General features: G+C 33.3%; 6 protein-coding genes across 6 annotated transcripts; 3 read left to right on the top strand and 3 right to left on the bottom strand.

Annotated features, from left to right (window-relative positions):
- Window positions 1-669: 669 nt before the first annotated feature.
- On the top strand, window positions 670-1,664 carry LOC128391368 (ATP synthase subunit d, mitochondrial-like). The gene is made up of 3 exons (XM_053351239.1): window positions 670-901; window positions 990-1,227; window positions 1,328-1,664. Exons 1-3 carry the CDS (start codon window positions 780-782, stop codon window positions 1,514-1,516), a joined length of 549 nt encoding a protein of 182 aa, XP_053207214.1. The 5' UTR covers window positions 670-779; the 3' UTR covers window positions 1,517-1,664.
- Window positions 1,665-1,690: 26 nt separating this feature from the next.
- LOC128391210 (phosphatidylinositol N-acetylglucosaminyltransferase subunit P-like) lies at window positions 1,691-2,086 on the bottom strand. Its single transcript, XM_053351059.1, has one exon. The coding sequence runs from the start codon at window positions 2,084-2,086 to the stop codon at window positions 1,691-1,693; it is 396 nt and encodes a 131-aa protein (XP_053207034.1).
- Window positions 2,087-3,048: 962 nt separating this feature from the next.
- On the bottom strand, window positions 3,049-3,566 carry LOC128391370 (ubiquitin-like protein ATG12). Its single transcript, XM_053351241.1, has one exon. It carries the CDS (start codon window positions 3,418-3,420, stop codon window positions 3,076-3,078), a length of 345 nt encoding a protein of 114 aa, XP_053207216.1. The 5' UTR covers window positions 3,421-3,566; the 3' UTR covers window positions 3,049-3,075.
- Window positions 3,567-3,625: 59 nt separating this feature from the next.
- LOC128391372 (FYVE, RhoGEF and PH domain-containing protein 6-like) lies at window positions 3,626-10,369 on the top strand. The gene is given in 8 exon segments (XM_053351244.1): window positions 3,626-4,394; window positions 4,465-4,582; window positions 5,722-6,064; window positions 6,067-6,366; window positions 7,479-8,614; window positions 9,533-9,602; window positions 9,605-9,821; window positions 9,916-10,369. Coding segments are annotated over 8 exon segments (2,817 nt in total). The 5' UTR covers window positions 3,626-3,798; the 3' UTR covers window positions 9,953-10,369.
- Window positions 10,010-12,729, bottom strand: LOC128391357 (FAD-dependent oxidoreductase domain-containing protein 1-like). The gene is made up of 4 exons (XM_053351228.1): window positions 11,714-12,729; window positions 11,041-11,651; window positions 10,847-10,976; window positions 10,010-10,784 (listed from the first exon to the last, which is right to left on the bottom strand). Exons 1-4 carry the CDS (start codon window positions 11,936-11,938, stop codon window positions 10,425-10,427), a joined length of 1,326 nt encoding a protein of 441 aa, XP_053207203.1. The 5' UTR covers window positions 11,939-12,729; the 3' UTR covers window positions 10,010-10,424.
- Window positions 12,730-12,735: 6 nt separating this feature from the next.
- LOC128391346 (nidogen-1-like) lies at window positions 12,736-18,090 on the top strand. The gene is made up of 11 exons (XM_053351213.1): window positions 12,736-13,074; window positions 13,136-13,272; window positions 13,341-13,503; window positions 13,582-13,790; window positions 13,860-14,113; window positions 14,407-15,069; window positions 15,132-15,278; window positions 15,356-15,484; window positions 15,564-15,965; window positions 16,047-17,388; window positions 17,619-18,090. The coding sequence occupies exons 1-11, from the start codon at window positions 12,877-12,879 to the stop codon at window positions 17,926-17,928; spliced, it is 3,954 nt and encodes a 1,317-aa protein (XP_053207188.1). The 5' UTR covers window positions 12,736-12,876; the 3' UTR covers window positions 17,929-18,090.
- The last annotated feature ends 24 nt before the right edge of the window (window positions 18,091-18,114 follow it).

Genomic DNA, 18,114 nt, shown 5'->3' with positions numbered 1-18,114 from the left:
TACAAATTCAATTGATTCTAATTTCTAACTTTAATTTCTCTTTCTTTCGTTTATGAGAAATTAATTTGATTTCGTTACGTTTCTGATATCATTTTATTCCTATGATTTAATCTATATAATTTTCTTTCAATTATTATCGATATTACATCATCATTCATTATTAATCATAAATCGTTGTGGTTAATTTAATTTGCTTCTTGTTGTTGTGGTTCACTAATGGTTGTAATTAAATTAGATTGATTCATTTTTTTTTTCTTCATAGGTAATACCTTTTATTTTGGTGATTAGTTGAAATTCATTTTTACTTAATTGTTTCATTAGATAATTACTCCAATTGTTGTCATTTTATTACAGATTCATGGTTGGTTGATTAACAGGAAAGTGATGATGATTGGAATCAAAATAAAATAATTGCTTCTCCCAATTGAACTTAACTGTATTACTCTGATTTCTTTCATATGTAATCTAACTTATCTAATTATCATTACACTTTTTTGTTTGAGATAATCATTTCTCGGGATTTAAAGTAAATTACTAATGTTTAATAACTAAAGTTTAGTTGATTAATTGTCAAAATTGAAAAAATTTCGAGTTTCGATCACTTGGTTTACTTTTCTATTCGCCAGATGGTAGCAGTTGTTTGATTCGATTTAAGTGCCATCTGGTGGATGAATTTATTCCACTTGCTGGGTCACCTCTGTTCTTGTTGATTATTGATTAAATTGTAAATTAAATTGATTTCCTTTATTATCTAGTGTTTATTTGTTTAATTAATCAACATGTCGATGAAAAGGATTACCAAGTCAGCCACCGATTGGGCAAAAGTACAAAAATTCACCGGTGAATACAAGTCCCAATCTTTCAAGAAATTGAAAGCTGCATCGGAAACATACATTAGAAAGTAAGTATTGATTTTTTTTCCTTCTAATTTAATTGCCTCTTTAATTGATATTTATATTTTTTTTATTGTTCTAATTAATTGTGTTCAGAGTTCAAGAAAACCCTGAGGCTCCTCCAGCTATTGATTGGAATGCATTAAAAGCCACCGTTTCTAACAAAGATATTGTTGATAAATTGGAAGCCTCATACAAACAGGCTCTTGCTAAGATTCCTTATCCTGATGATACTTTAGCTGCTACAATTGAGAAAATGGAAAAGGAATCAATTGAATCTGCTAAGCAAATGGTTTCTTTCTACGAGGAACGTAATGATGAATGTCGACAAATGGTAGGTTTTTCGAGATACAATATATAACATGAAATGAATAATGAACCTTGATGGGAATAAATAATTACGTTCTATTAAATTTTCACCCTCATTTCTATAGATCGCCAAGTTTGAGAAGATGTGGCCTATTGAATGGCACACAGTGGAAACTTTCGCAATGACTTTCCCCGATTGGGCTGATTGGTACGGAGATTCACATGTTAAAGGATTGTATCCACCTACAACTCCTAAGGATGTGATTGCCGAAGAAACAAAACCAACAAGATTGGATTTGGAGGCTCGTTTCTAATCACTGTCTGTGAAAAATTTTCCCAAATTACCTGTGAAATAAGTGTTTAGTTAAAAAAAAAGATTGAGATGAAATCAGGAAAATGTTATCGAAATATTTCATTGATATAGATTATCGAAATAAATTTAAATTGATCGTTTAATTGAAACATTCAAAGAGACAATTTAAACTTTTTCACGCAATTTCTGGTCTATAATAGTGCATTTTGGTTGTAATTTCAACCGGAATATCATAAATTGAAGAGATGTCACCACGATCCGGGATTAAATTACATTTTTGATTAGAAAAATTATCTGTAAACAAATGTATCGACTCCATCGGTTCAGTTAATAGCATCACAATTGACGGATAAATAATGAAACCAAATACGAAGATTAAAGTTGAAAGAAACGTTGGAATCGCAATGTACCAATATTTTGATGGGACATAAGATAATCCAAAATCGTCAAGCAAATGATCAGGAATAAGTGAAATGAAATACATGATCAAAAGGCAATTCGATAAGATAAATAGACCATAACCATAGATACATCGACCAGGAGATGGTAAAGGTAAGGCTTCTTCACCCATGATTTAGAGTGTTGATGATTTAGGGTAATTGTTAGTGAATTAATTGGTTTTAGATAAATTGGTAAATCGTTTCCTTTGACTCAATTAATATAAAAGATTTGGAGAATCTTTTTCACTGATTGGAAGTTGGGATCACATCAAATTTATCGATTGTCTTTTGAATCAAAATCAATGAATCCATGAAACTATTGATACTGGCACGAAGAGATGAGATCTCATTTGATGTGAATTTACAATGAAGTTGATTACTAATTGGAGTAATTGATTTGGTTACTTTTGATCGAGGTGGTTCATCGTCAACAACCAAACTATTATGAGCGATATCGGCTTCACGTGGAGATTTAAAACGAACTTCTAATGAAAGAGAACATTTAACATCATTGGACATGATTATTGATAATATTCATCAATTAATAAGTATACAATCTTAATTGGTGAAGATGTTTAAAAATAGAGAAAGAAAAAAATTAGATACGAAGTCAGTCGATTCAGTCAGTCAGTCAGTCACAATTAAATCGACTGAGTCGAAGTTACTTTGGAATCGACTGACTCGACTGTGAGTTAGTCGACTTAGGTCGACTAAAGCTGACTGATAATCACGTGTTTTTACAATTTTAATGAATCGAATATCTATTAATTTATTATTGCTAATTGAATAGAAAAAAATTTCATCAAAATCCCCTCAAAATTGTAATTTCGCGGTTTTAAATCGACTCCAGTCGACTCTAGTCGAAAAATATTGCGAGTCGACTTCAGTCGACTTTAGTCGACCGCCACTTGATTTTCTCGTCAGTCAGTTACTTGGCTAAAAACTGACTGACTTCGGTATCTAAAAAAAATTCACAAAATCAAAATGAACACATGATTCATTTGTGTTCGATACCATCGATTGAATCGATATTTTGATTTTCAGTAAAAATCCAAGTAAATTGTAGACTAATTGTTAAATTAGTGAATCATCAGTATAAAAGAATTAATTAAACTTTTAATTAACCCCAAGCAGGTGTCTTTGAATAGTGAAGGATCAGTTTACCATCGGAACCAAAACATGAGTATAGATTTTTAATCTTCTGATCTGGTGCAGGAGCGAAAGCTTGGTTAACATAGATGAATAAGCTTTCATTGCGATTTAATTTAAGAGAATTTTTAACAAAATTTAAAATAAATCCAATATTCTGTTCACCCTCAACCAGCCATTTTCTTTTCTTTAAAATTGGAGCATCACCAGTGGCTTTCAAAAGAATATCAATTTTACCACCACCTCCACCAACAGGAGAAGAAGCAGTTGCAGCAACAACAGAAGAGGTTTGATCTTTACCTTCAGGAAGAGTCATAACAAAAATCTTATCCAACTAAACAAACGAAAAAAAAGAGAAACAGAGAAACAGATCAACAATTAATCAATCAACAAGATTCACAAGAGAAATTGGAAGAAACAAATCAAGATAAAAGATAATCAATTACAATAGAGAATTTGATTATTCTCTTTAATGTTGACACAAGAGAGAAAAAGAAAACAATTTGTTTTGATTTTTCTTCTTTTCTAGTGCTGCCATCTGGTTGACTGTTTTCTTTTTCGAGGTGTGACTGGGGAAAAATCTGTGATTCTTCATTTCGGCAATTTGATTATTCTAGTTTTCCACTTCAAATGGGAGTGTTGTCATTCTGTTAATCTGATTGATTTAATTAGTATTTTAATCCGTGCAAGTGAAATGTCTAGTCCACTAACCATAAACAACAGTTCAACAATCGGCGAAACCAAAAGTGAATCTGATGATTGCTCAATTAATGGTAAAAAAGGTGATGATGATAATTGTTTACCATCAATTAATTTACAACAACAACAAGAAGAAAGTGAAAAAAAACCTTTTATCAATAAGCCTAAACCTAAATTGACATTGAACAACAATTTAATCAATTCTAATAAGAATCAATTTGTTGATAATCAATCAGAATTAACATTTTCATCAAGTTATCTTCATTCATCTTCTTCTCAATTAACAATAAGTATAACATCATCAACATCTAATATTTCACCTGATCCAATATCTCCAATAATTGGTGATCCAGTCCGTCGATTTTATCCTTGCCGTCCTGCCCCTGGTCCACCTTCATCTCGAAGCTCAATTTCATCAATTTCATCCAATACCGGATCATTTTATGGCCTCAGTGAGAGTGAATCAATTACATCAACCAAGAATACCAACCGACCTGTCACTCCCAGAGCAACAACACCCAAACCTCCAGTTCCAATTAAACCTGCTCACCTTAGGAATTTGCGACTTGCATCTCAATCACCTCCACCTCTATCTTCATCCTCTTCTTCGCTCTTCCTCACTCTTACTGGCACCACAATCTATCACCTCAACACCATCGACATTGACAAAAACGCAATCCCAAGAAAATGGCTCAACGGACATCAAGCAATCATCTTTTCACCCTGACAAAAGCTCAATTCAAACGACAACAGCTCAATCAAATTGTCAACAGGAAAAGGTGAAATCATTTTTCCTTCATCACCATAAAACAAAAAATTATTCACATTTAACAGCCTAACAATCAACAACAACAATCGGTCATAAGTAAACAATCAAAAGATAATATCTATGCAATTTCAGTTTCAATTTCAAATCTTTACCCATGAGAAACTAATCTCATCTATTAATAGATAATAACTGATCATTTATACTTTTAATTTTTACCTAAATCAATAAGTCATCAACTGATCATCATGAACCATTAATACATTTAATTTTCAATACAATCAGTATCTCATTTTCCTGGAAAAAGCTGAATTAAGTTGACAATTTGTATTATAGTTACCGATAAACACTAATGTCGCTTTTGTGAATTCTGGCAATTCATTTGACAATCAGTGAATTGTTTATATTTGAATTTACTCAGAAATGGCCTGGAGTCATTTTCTTGTAAACGGAAAACAGAATAGCAAAGTTAATCTGCTTACTTTTTGCTTGATCTCTTTTTTTTCAAAGTGAATCACAATTAATCTGATTCTAATGGATAAGTTTAGGTTAATCAATCTAATGAATTGAATTTTTCACCAACCATTTTCACTGTAAACACTAATGAGTATGTTCAATCGTGATGCATGTAACAAGTGAGCAAAAAGTGGGAGCAATTGAAAAATTAACTCACTCGTTATCCAAACCTAAATCAAATCAGTTGATTACTGTTCCAACTCTAGTCTCTAATTACACCTTTAATCAACCTTTTTTTTCCCAACCAAATTAACTAAAAATCTTGTTTATGCTTCGATAATATTATTATATTAACTTTCCAATCAGGCAACTAGATCAATCAATTAGTTTTGCTTAATTTTTTTTTCTCTCTCCAATTTGTTACTTAATTTAATAGTTTGTATGTTTTCGTGTTCTGTTTATTTGTTTTCCATTCACAATTTAACCAACAATTAATAGTGTTCAACCTTTGCTGCTGAATCTCAATTCATCTATTGTGTTTTGATTATTACGTTCCAATGGCTCAAATTACAATTTATTCAGTTCGTATTTTAGTAAAATAATTTCCTCATCAACTGTTGATTGTTTACAATTTAATCTGTAAATTTGAAAAATCTAATTGATGTTTTTTTCTCTTCTCTTTTACCTGTTCTTTAGGCTTCTCCACCACAATTAAGAAAGAATCAATTATCTCATCAGCTAAACGTACAAGAAGATTCAATGTGTGATAATATTTCAATATCATCACCAGAATCACGAAGTAAATCAAATTCTCTCAATGGAACAGTTAATAGTTTTCTCCATCCACATTCAACAATTGAAACATCGGAAGAGGAATTTTCAGATTCCCGATCAATCGGATCAACAAATTCAATAATTGTTGCTTCTAACACTGATTTGGGTGGTGTTGGCTGTGAAATCGATGGAGAGAAGATCCTTTCACCCGAAGAAGAGGCCAAAAAACGACAGGAGCGAAAACTATTCCTTGTAGCCCAAGAATTGACAAAACTGAAGAAGATTTTGTCAACAATATGGTTTTACTTCTCGATTTTCGTGAACACATTCGTAATTCAATTCCAGAGGAAATTGTTAACTCAATATTTCGCTATGTGCCCGAATTACATGAATATCATAAACAATTAGCCGAAGAATTTCGTAATCGAATCAACTTATGGGAAAGTAAACCCAAAATTGCCGATGTTCTCATCATCATGGGACCATTCTTGAAACCTCACGCTCCATACACCAAAGAGTTTACCTCCATGGTAACAACTCTCGAAGAAACAACGAAAAAATATCCAGGTTAGCAGGATACGTTTTCTTTAACAATTAACACTTAACTTTTTTGTTTATTTACAATTGTTTACACTTCAATTATTACCTTTTTCATAACAATTAACTTTACCGATTCACCTTCAAGGACAATCATCATCATCTATTTTTTTATTGAATATTGATTAATACCTGAACATATTACAAACAATCATGATAGCAAATCAAATGCTCGGATTATTATTATTTACAGGGGGCATCATTATTCAGCAATTATTTAGATTAATCATATCAACTAATTGTTAACCTTAACCTTTTTCTCAATCAACAGCTAATTTTGTTTTCTTTCTGTATTTTATTAACAATCAACTTGTTTATTATTTTTTGTGCATCAACAATTGAAAGTAACAACAATTAACTTCCTATTAGATGTAAAAAAAAGTGAAAGATACTCTTACAATCAGATGAATTATTTATCATTGTCAACACTTTGTGATAATGATTTAATTGTTACAAACAACTTTATCAGATATTATTCATTCATTAATAATTAATTGTTGTGACAGTGTCATTGCAATATATTCAGATAAAAACCCCAAAGTCAATCATCAACAAAGACACTTGTTGAAATATAATCAATATTTTATTCATTTGTCGATATTATTTGAACTGTTCACTTTTTCTTGTCGTATTTTCAATTGAAAAAGACATCAAAACTTTAATTACAACATGATTAACCATCTTGATAGATAATCAACTTGATAATCTCAATGATTAGTGTTTAGATTATACTTTTCTCGGAAACAATTTACACTTGTAATTCTCAGTCAACAATTAATCACTGAAACCCTTTGAGAAATTACTGATTACTACTGATTCATTGTAATATCAACTGCAATTTAAATCTGTTTTTTAATTGCGTGAAAACCTTCAATTAACTATTTCACTTTGCCGTTGACATAATTATCTTGATTGTTATCACCACAATCAACTAAAAATAAATGATCATTACCATTTTAATCACTTAATATCTATGAGAATATATATGAAAGGGTCAATAACATATTGGATTCACAATACAATAATTACCTAAATTGTTGTTGATTATTTACTAATGATTTTGTTTATTGTTAATTTTTCAGGTTTTGCTGATTCCCTACGAGACTTTGAAAAAAGTGATCGATGCAATAAACTGCTAGTCCGTCATTATATGCACAAACCTGTCCAGCGATTACCTCAATATAAACTTATATTGGAAAAATATCAAACCTATTTAACGGTAGATCATCCCGATTATAAGGACACTTTGGCCGCTATTGAGTTGGTCAGTAAAATTGCTGATTTTGCGAATGACTTTGTTCGTAAAGGCGATAGTTCAGATAAATTATTGAAAATTCAAACCTCATTGGTTCGCGCACATGAGATCATAAAACCTGGACGAGTTTTACTTAAAGACGGAGAATTGGACAAACTGTCACGTCATGAACCTCAACCTCGATTGTTTCTCCTTTGCAATGATTGTCTCATTTATTTGACTCCCTTACAACAAGGAACCGTTTATAAGCTTAATCATGAACTTCCACTTGAAGGAATGAGAGTTCAAGTTCCTGCACATCAACAGTTTCAAAATGAATTCAGTATAATCTCGCCTTCTCGGTCAATGAGTCTTTCCGCTAAAACACCGAGTGAATGTGTCTCTTGGATTGAGGCGATACAAAAAGCGATAAAAGATTATGAGACTCGCCGAAGTACATTCAACACAAATTCGCACGATGGTAAATCATCCAAATCCACTTTACTTGGTTTCGAGGCTCCAATTTGGATTCCCGATACTCGAGTCACAATGTGTCAAATTTGTTCCGCTGAATTTACTGTGACATTTCGTCGTCACCACTGTCGAGCCTGTGGTAAAGTCGTTTGTAACGATTGTTCCTCCAATAAAGCTCCATTGAGATATCTTAAATTTCGAGCGGCTCGTGTTTGTGATCAGTGTTTCCCCGTTTTACGAGATCAAATGACCAAAAGTCTTACCTCAGTTCCAACAAATAATCGTGATCATGGCGCCTCTTCAGATGAAATAAACGATGACCATGGAGATGATGGTAACTCTAATGGTAGTTCAACGCCGACAAATAACAACAACAACAACAATAATAATAACAATGGATCAACAATCAATCCGTCCAGTTTTGATTTAGATAATCTGAAAGCTCAATTTGTCCGATTATCACTTCGAGGGTCAGGTCGGAGGAGATCACTTCCTTCACGATTAAAAGAGGTTAGTTGTCAATCAGCAATTAACTATTGATTATGATTTAATTTTCACTTGTTGATAATTAGGGTAAAGCAATAAACAAGTTAAAATTGATTGAATGAGAAGGAAAATTAATTTGTTTAATCATCATCCTCATTCAAGGACAAAACCATTGATGCATAATTACACTCGAAGATATCATGATTTAGTTAATTCTTGACAACAAACGCAACATCATTATCAACTAATTTAAATTATATATCTTTATTCAGTGTGATAATAATTCATTCCTTGGCAATTTAATTTGATTGCTACACATTCCAGCAAAGATATTACAGTCTAATTACAGTGTGAACCATTGATTGTTGATGTTAATCTACTCCAATAGGTTAACTAAAGTGAAAACTAAATCGTCAATTATAATGTTTTTATCACGATAATTAGATTTTTCTATGTTGCCAATGGTAATTTTCAACGTTACCCTCACCAATTTAAATTGTTGTCTTTTCGTTTCAAGCCAAAAATTGTTACAATCCGAATAGGATTTGATTGTAATAATTAGCAGTTAGAAAAAAATTACTTCCATCAACCTACTTAATTGTTTGTTGACTTACATATTAATTCACGATCATAATGGTGTTGAAAATTGATCACAATCAAATTATATATTCTGATCATATGCTAACAAAAACTTGACTTGTTTTCCTCTTTATCTGAACTCGATTTTATTTATCATTTTTTTTTCATCATTGACATTTTGATTGTAAACAATTAACTTTCTTCATGAAGTATCGTTAATCATGTCTACACTTATGGTTCATCTTGATTGATTAACAAGAAATAGAGAGACAAACAAAGTGTCATTTCAATTTTCCATTCATGTTTACTAATGAATTTCTTTATTTTTTTCTCTCTCTTTCTACAATTTACTAATTGTTCCAGGTTTCAGCTGATGATAAAAACTGTTCGATCAGTGGTTATCTGTTATATAAAAAGATCTACAAAAAGAATTGGAAAAGGCCTGGTTCGTTGTAAAAGAAAAAGTTCTTTATCGATTCAAGGAGTCCAATGATACGGCAGCTCTTCAGAGTTTTCCGATTCTTGGTTATCAAGTCCAGTTAGTGACCGATGTGACCATAGATACCTCAGAATCTGGATTAATATTCCAACTTTCCCATCCGGGTCAGAACACAATCTTATTTAAAACCACTACCACCGAATCGGCCTCAAGGTGATTAGTAATTTTCATTAGTTAATCTCTTGTTGATCTGTACTGTCCAATTTACTAAATTGTTGTTTTCTTTTCATCTTTTCATCTACTCTAGTTGGATTCAAGAGATTCTCACCAACACTCAACTTTAATTTAAATTGTCACAACGGAAAGATTATTTTTTCACTGATTGTTTTTCAATCGATTGATTTTTTTTCTTGATTAATTGTTGTTTAATTGGCAACGTTTTTTTTTGGCCTTCTCATTGAGTACAAATATTTTTTACTGGTGATCAATCATCAGACGGAATTTGTATCGTAAAATGACCTGAATCTGGTGTTGATCTGTTTTCTAATTAATCGCCCTGATCATCATCTCAATCATCAACAATTTATATATCTCTCTAAATTAATTATTATCATTGGTTGTTTATTTTGCCAAAAGTGTATCCATTGTTTTTTTTGCCTTACAAGTTTTTTTTGTACATTTTGTTTTTAAATCCAATCAATTGTATTAAGATTTAACAACGATAATTATATTAACAGTCACGAGAATCACCGTCATCACAATCAGTAAATTGTTATCCGTTTTACTTACAATCAACATTTGAGGTGTTTCAGTCAATTAGATGATATTTGTTTCCAATAATCGTTCACCTTTGATTACTCTTTCAAAACCGAATCGAGAACAATCAATAGTTTTATATTGTCCATCTAATATCAACTCTGAGAGGCATTTGCCCACCGCGGGTCCCATTTGAATACCATGTCCACTGAAACCCGTGACCCAGAATAAGTTTGTCCAAACGGGATCACGACCTATGATCGCGTTTTCATCCAGCTGATTGAAGTCATAATAACCCGCCCAAGCTGATTGAACTTTAACCGATTCAAAATTTGTGCACCGTTCAGCTAATCGAGGCCAAATTTTTTCATCGAAAAAGTTATAATCAACTTCGAGATCGTTTGTCTCTGGTTCCTCGGACTATTGAAAGGAAATGACAATTCTAATTAAATCTTAATCAATTTATAATTAACTTAACTCACCTCTTCGGGTGATAAACCAGCTATGAAATTATCTCCTTCGCCTCGACAATAAACCCCGGAAGGATCAATTAACATCGGCACTTGTTGACCATTTAAGGAATCACATTTGAAAGCAAAAACGTAGCGTTTCCTGTAATCGTTATTTCCGTTAAATTTAATTAAGATGCTATATTTAGATGATCAAGATGATTTACCTTCTATTAACGGGGCACAATGTGGTTAATTTGTTTTGAGCAATTAACTGGTTTGATAAAGATCCACACTCGGAACCTCCAGCGATTATAATTGATTGAGCTGAATAACGAGCAGTAGATTGATTTTTAGCTAAATCAACAATCACCTGATCCACTTTACATGGTGAACATGAGCCCGAAAAATCAGTCACCGTCCCATGAACATAATTGACACCTAAAGATTGAGCTTTGTGACGAAAGGCCATTAGTAACCGATAAGGATCAAAATGACCCTCCTTATCAAATCCATAAGAGCCCAAGGCAATATCGTCGACATTGAGCCAAGGCCACTTATCCTTCAATTGTTGAGGTGTTAACAATTGGGTTGAGGCTCCACACGATTGTTGAACTCGGTGATTCTCAATTAACGTAGACAAACCTTTTTGAGTGGCCAAATAAAGGTAACCCTTTTTCACTAGGCCAATATCAACAACGTCTTCGGGATTAACGTTCAAATATTCATTGACTCGAGTTAGAAAATCAAAACTAAACATGGACAATTTGACATTTTCGGCGAGGGAAAAATGAGACCGAATGCCACCGACACTTCGAGGAGTTGAACAAACAGCGTACTGATTAGAGATCGAAAAAGAAATTGTAAACTTTTCTCCAAATGATCAAGTTAATTGCTTACCTGTGGATCTTTCTCAATCACAGTGACCGATGTTGACGGCGATGATCGTTTGACCCAAAAAGCCGTTGACAAGCCCATGATTCCGCCTCCAATGACGAGAACGTCACTTTTGAACTGTTCATTAAGTGTCGATATGAATCTATATCCATTTAATTCAATTAAATTATTTGAAGTAAATGTTAACAATTTCAATGAACTTAACTGTCTCAATGTACGGAATCTCATTTTACAGACTGTTGATTAACTTTATCGGGTTAACTATTAATAAGTTGATCAACTATTTAAGTTGGAAAAATTGATTCAAATCACTCCTCTAACCTCGTTTAATTGTCATTATCTTAATTGTAGCATCCCAGGGACTCTAATCTAATTAACGCTGAAATAAAGATTAGCCAATTCAATAGAAAGCTTCAACCTTCAGCTGATGTTTACAATTCAGTCATTCATTTACAAATGATTAAATTTATCTTCCATTGGTAATGATGATTAAGATTAACATAATTAAATTACATAAATTTTTTGCTACAATCATGAGATTAACGTTAAATTTGAAACAACCTTGATTGATTTCACTTGAATATCTCTTAACAGTTTACATTATTGTATTAATAGTCTATTTATCTGAACATCGGATTACAATTAGTTGATAATCAATCGGCTTTTTGATTATCACATTTAAAAGAGAAGATAAAAATGGCCGATTAAACAGAGTTTCATAAACCAGATATAAATTGAGAGTTCATGATGAGCTGAATCGATTTTCGTTCATCTAGTTAATTAGCTGATCATGATTAACATCATTGTTATCATGATAACCGTTAGTTTTGTTTTTTTTGTGAAAGATTTAATCTTATGTTCATATATTGATAGATAATCAAGTTAATTGTGGAGATGAAAAAGTGATTAGCTGAAATGTTGAGATAAACAATTAAGTGAAATCAGTTTTCTTAATGGGCACTTGAACCATCATAATGGTAAAAATAATTTAGTTTGCTCTCGATTGCGATTAATTGGCAATATTTTCCTCTTTTTTAAAGTTGATTCATTCAAGTTGATTGTCTTGTTGATTGCTGACAATTTAGATTCTCATTCATCTTTGATTTATACATTTTCATCATCTTTTGTATTTGTAAATCGTTACTAATTCATCAAAGGCCAAATCAATGGCCAATAAATTAATTTTATTGTTGATATCCATCGGCCTGGTAATCAATTCGTGCCAAGGTATTACTAAAAGTGATCTTTTTCCGTTCGGTGAACCAGATGATAAAATATTAACGGGTAGTGATGAAGGAGCGTCGCAATCAATTCAACTTTCATCACCAATTATCCTCTTTGGACGTGCCTACGATTCCCTTTATGTAAGTAATTAATTGTTTTCGTAATTAGTATTAATTATTTACTAATTTCCTCAAATACCAGGTTAGCATCAATGGTATCATCTCATTTCTGGCTGATTCGGCTAATTACCTTAATTATCCTTTACCATTAAGTATTCCAATGATTGCTCCATTTTATGCTGATATTGACACTCGAACAACAGGAAAAGTTTATTACCGGTAATACGATAAAATTTTCAAGTCACAATCAAAGTGTTAATTATGATTTTTTTTTTCAATTAATTTAGACAAACTTCCAATCCTGAACAATTAACTTTGGCCAATTCTTACATAAATTCAGTATTTACTTCAGGATTAAATTTTCAAGCTCGAAATTTGGTCATCGTAACTTGGTTAGATGTTGGTCGATACCGGAAAAATTTATCTTCTATTGATGAAAACGCTGAATTGGTAAACAAATTAACTCATTAGCAATTAACCTCGAGCATTAATACTTTTATTAATACTTTCAATTTGATTTGATTTTAGAAAAACACTTTCCAAACAGTAATTGCGACCAATGGACAAGAAACATACGCTTTCTTCATGTATCCACAAAAGGGAATCACTTGGTGTAAAAGCGATGACAAAGAATCTCGAGAATCCGCTTTAGCTCAGGTCGGTTTCACTGACTTCAATGGTTACAAGTTTTACCCACTCGAAGTGTCAGGAACATCAAAAACTCTTAATTTGGATAAGTAAGTCCCAATGTTTACCAAAAAAAATATAAATGATAATTCATTCGTTTTGACCTCAATTCTTTACAGAATGTCAAATATCAGAGAAAGAGGTGTATTTATCTTCCGTATCGGTAAAGCTGGACTTTCTGGTAGTGTCGTTGAGCCCGATCGACCTGCGTCACCTAGAGAAATGGAAACTGGATTAAGTGAAGTACCAGATCGATGTGAAACAACATTCGACCCTTGTCCTCAAGAAGCTGATTGTGAACAATATTCGATTGGATTTTGTTGTAAGTGTAAAGAAGGTTATATCGGCAATGGAAGACAATGTATCAAATTGGGTAAGGAATTGATCAACAAAATTAGAAATTACAATTAGGGAGTTTAAGGGTGAGAATTAGTTTGATTGTTTCGTCATTGAGTAAATAATTTGAGCTGAAAAAAGTAAATAGAACATTTTGTTTTCTAAATTTTCTCAATTCTAACAATCTTAATTAACTTATCCTTAAAGATAAAACCTCTTGAACAAAGGTCTATTGACACTAACACATAAATGTATGAACATTTAAGTTGAGATTAATTGATTTCTAGATAATTAACTAATTGTTCTTTACTCTTCTTGATCATATTATAGAATCTTCACCAGTTCGATTAGTTGGACAGGTTCATGGAACACTCAATGATCAAAATATTGGAACTGCCGATATCTATGTATATGCTGATGGAAATTCAGGTCAAATTTATACAACAATCAGTCGATTGCAAAATATGCAACCAAGTGATTTTCAATCACTAATTTCACTGACTGATTTGATTGGTTGGCTTTTTGCTCGAGGTCAACCGGGAACTGTCAATGGTTTCAGCTTAACGGGTGGTGTTTTTAATAGAACTGCAAGAATCACATTCCCATCATCGGGCGAACAGGTTACATTGACCGAACGGTATCTTGGACCCGATGTTTATGGGAATCTTAAAATGGACATTGGATTAACGGGAAATTTACCAGCGATTCCGATGGGATCAAAGGTTGATTTTGACGATACTATCGAGGTTTATACAATAACGGCACCAGGAAGCATAGTAAGCTCATCTACAAGATCATACAAACTTGCCGGCGGAAGTGCAATGGACATACCAATTACTATTGAACAAGATATTTCATACTATTCTTGTGCTTATTTACCAAAAGAACAGTATGTTGATACAATCAAAATATCAGCGCAAAAGTACAATGTAGATGTTAGGACGATTTCGGACCCAATTCGATTCACTGCTGAGTATTCTGTTGTTCCACCAAGTAAGTAAATCTAAAGGCAATTAACTTAACGAATGACTTGAATTTTGCCTTTTCTCTTTCAGTTGACAATCCATGTAAGGCTGAAACTGCCGTTTGTGGGCCCGATAGTCGCTGTGTTGTGGACGGAGAAAGGTATCGATGTGTTTGTAATCCAGGCTTCCAGAGTAACAGCGAGTCTGATCCAAATAGTATTCGAGCCATGTGTGTGGGTAAGATTTCGGGGATGAAAACTGCAACTTTCTGAGTTCGAACAGCACTTAAGTTGAACCTTTTTTTTCCTTCATAGATATAAATGAATGTACAACAAATCAATCTCGATGTCACAAAGACGCTAATTGTGTAAACCAACCAGGAAGTTATCGATGTATCTGTAATGAGGGTTTCGTTGGAGATGGTTACAGATGCCGTAGTAAAGGTTAGAAAACTTTAGAACCTTAGTTAGACTATCAGCATCGATTATTGATCAATTTGAATGGTTTTTTGTCCGTAATTAGATTCAATGTGTGGGGATAAATTCTGTGACCCTAATGCTGATTGTTTACCAAATGCTGATGGTTCAAAGCGATGTATTTGTCAACCTGGTTACAGTGGAAACGGAATAGTTTGCCGATCAATTTTAGGTCAACCTGGATCCGGTAATTCATGTCCATTAGGCCTTCAATGTGATCGAAATGCCAATTGTGCTATTCATCCTGTAACTAAAGAGTACAGTTGTGTTTGTAATCCAGGATTCACAGGTAACGGGTTAGTCTGTGAATCAGCAGGTAAAGTTTGCTCAAGTGACGCTAATTGTGGTGAAAATGGCCAATGTAAAACGGGCTATTCGGAGGCTGGAGTTGGTTATTGTGTTTGTAAGCAAGGCTATTATGGCGATGGATTCACATGCATTAGATCAAGTAAGTATTACGATTGTGATAAACGAAGCAATAAGTAAACCATTCGTTAATTATTATATAAAATGTTTAACTCTTAATCAGCTGGACCCAGAGTAACGGAAAATTGTTTCACCAGTAAAATTTGTGACACTAACGCTGTTTGTAGTGACCTGCCTAATGGTGAAACCAAATGTATATGCAATGAAGGCTACACGGGAGATGGTAAAACATGTACAATAATTTCCGATTGTAAAATGGACACTGATTGTCCAGCTTCGGCAAAATGTGATCCTCTTCCGGAAATCGTTGATGGTGGTAAATGTACTTGTATTCAGGGTTTCGTTATGATTGAAAATAATTGTGTCTCCAATGATAAGGCTCCATGTAATTTGGTTAAAAATTGTCATTCTGATGCAACCTGTAAATTTAATTTAGATGAGAGACAATTCAAATGTGCATGTAACAAAGGTTTCAAAGGTGATGGTAAAAATTGTGAATCAATTCAGGTTCCATGTAACGTTTTAAATACCTGTGGGTCTAAAGCTGATTGTAATTATAATCCAATTGAATTGGGTTATCGGTGTACATGTCGGGCAGGTTATTCCGGTGACGGTTACACTTGCGTTCCCTCATCATCATGCCGAGAAAATCCTTACCAATGTCATCGAGATGCTGAATGTGTCTTTTCACCAACAACTCGAGCTTATCAATGTAAATGTAACAATGGATTCGCAGGTGATGGACTTGATTGTCTTCCAAGTAATCGTTATGATGGACCTTATTTAATTGCCACCCAAGGAATGTCTTTCGCCCGATTACCAACATCGCCCGGTCGTCAAGGTGAACTCCTTTTCGTCTTGAACAATAATCTACCGGTTGGAATTGCATTTGATTGTTTGAAAGGATCTTTATATTATACCGATCTGATTGATAAGGCCATTTCCAAGGCTGGTCTCAATTCAACCCACGATACAACAATTGTCTCCGGTCTATCATCACCCGAAGGCCTGGCAATTGACTGGATAAGTCGTAACATCTACTGGACCGATTCGCTTAAAAAGACAATTCAAGTTTCACGGCTTAACGGGTCATTTGTCAAAACTCTGATCAGCGATGGGCTCACTAATCCAAGAGGAATCGCTCTTCATCCTGGACTGGGTAAAATGTATTTCACTGATTGGAATAGAGCAGCGCCTAAAATTGAGATGGCAAATATGGATGGAACCAATAGACAAGTTCTAGTTTCGGAGGGCATAGGTTTACCCAATATGTTGGCCATTGATTACACGACCAATGAGCTTTGTTGGACAGACGCTGGTGCCAAACGGATTGAATGTATTGACCTTTATGGATCCAAACGTCGTCTTGTTCATACCTTCACAACAGGTTATCCATTTGACTTAGCGGTGGTTGATAATTACATCTTTTGGACTGATTGGGAAACGTAAGTAAATCATATAATTAAAAATCGCAATTTAACTATTCGATTGAAAGAAGAGAAAAAAAGAATTAAATTTTCGATTAGATTTTGTTTCTGATGATCATTTACTTACTCCTTTCCATAGATGGAGCAAGTATCCAAAGTTAATTCAGATTGTTGAGAGAAAAGTTATCAACTTTTATAAATATGAGAACAAATTCTAATTGTCAAACTATTTGATTATCTTTAAAAAGGAATAATGTTCATCGAGTTGGTATAAATGGAGGTAAAGAGGAAACGTTGATGATTCCCAAGGGATCGAACGGTCGACTTCATGGATTAACGGGAATGTCCGAAGCATGTCCAGCGATGGGTAATCAATGTCGAGTTCGTAATGGAGGATGTAAGTTCCTTTGTCTACCCTCAGGACCAAGATCACGAACTTGTACCTGTCCCGATGATGATGGTTCAGGTGAAGAATGTAGTCCATTCGTTATACCTCCAACTGGACAACAACAACAGGGACAATCAACTCCAAATGAAGTTGCTCCAATTTCATATTAATCAATTATACTCACGATTTAAATAATCATCACTTTCTCTTTTTCCGATAAAATAATCAAAGTATTTTTCTCTTTACAATTATCTTCTTCTTCTCATGTATCGTTGCCTGAAGAAAATGTTATTCCAACAATTTACAGATAGTAAACCAAATTAATCACCTTAGGTCAATCTAATTTTTTCCTTTCC

Source organism: Panonychus citri, unplaced genomic scaffold, assembly GCF_014898815.1.
Source record: "Panonychus citri isolate SS breed McGregor unplaced genomic scaffold, ASM1489881v1 Contig00134, whole genome shotgun sequence".
Classification (NCBI taxonomy): Eukaryota; Metazoa; Arthropoda; class Arachnida; order Trombidiformes; family Tetranychidae; genus Panonychus; species Panonychus citri.
This window is presented reverse-complemented; position numbering and strand designations above follow the sequence as displayed.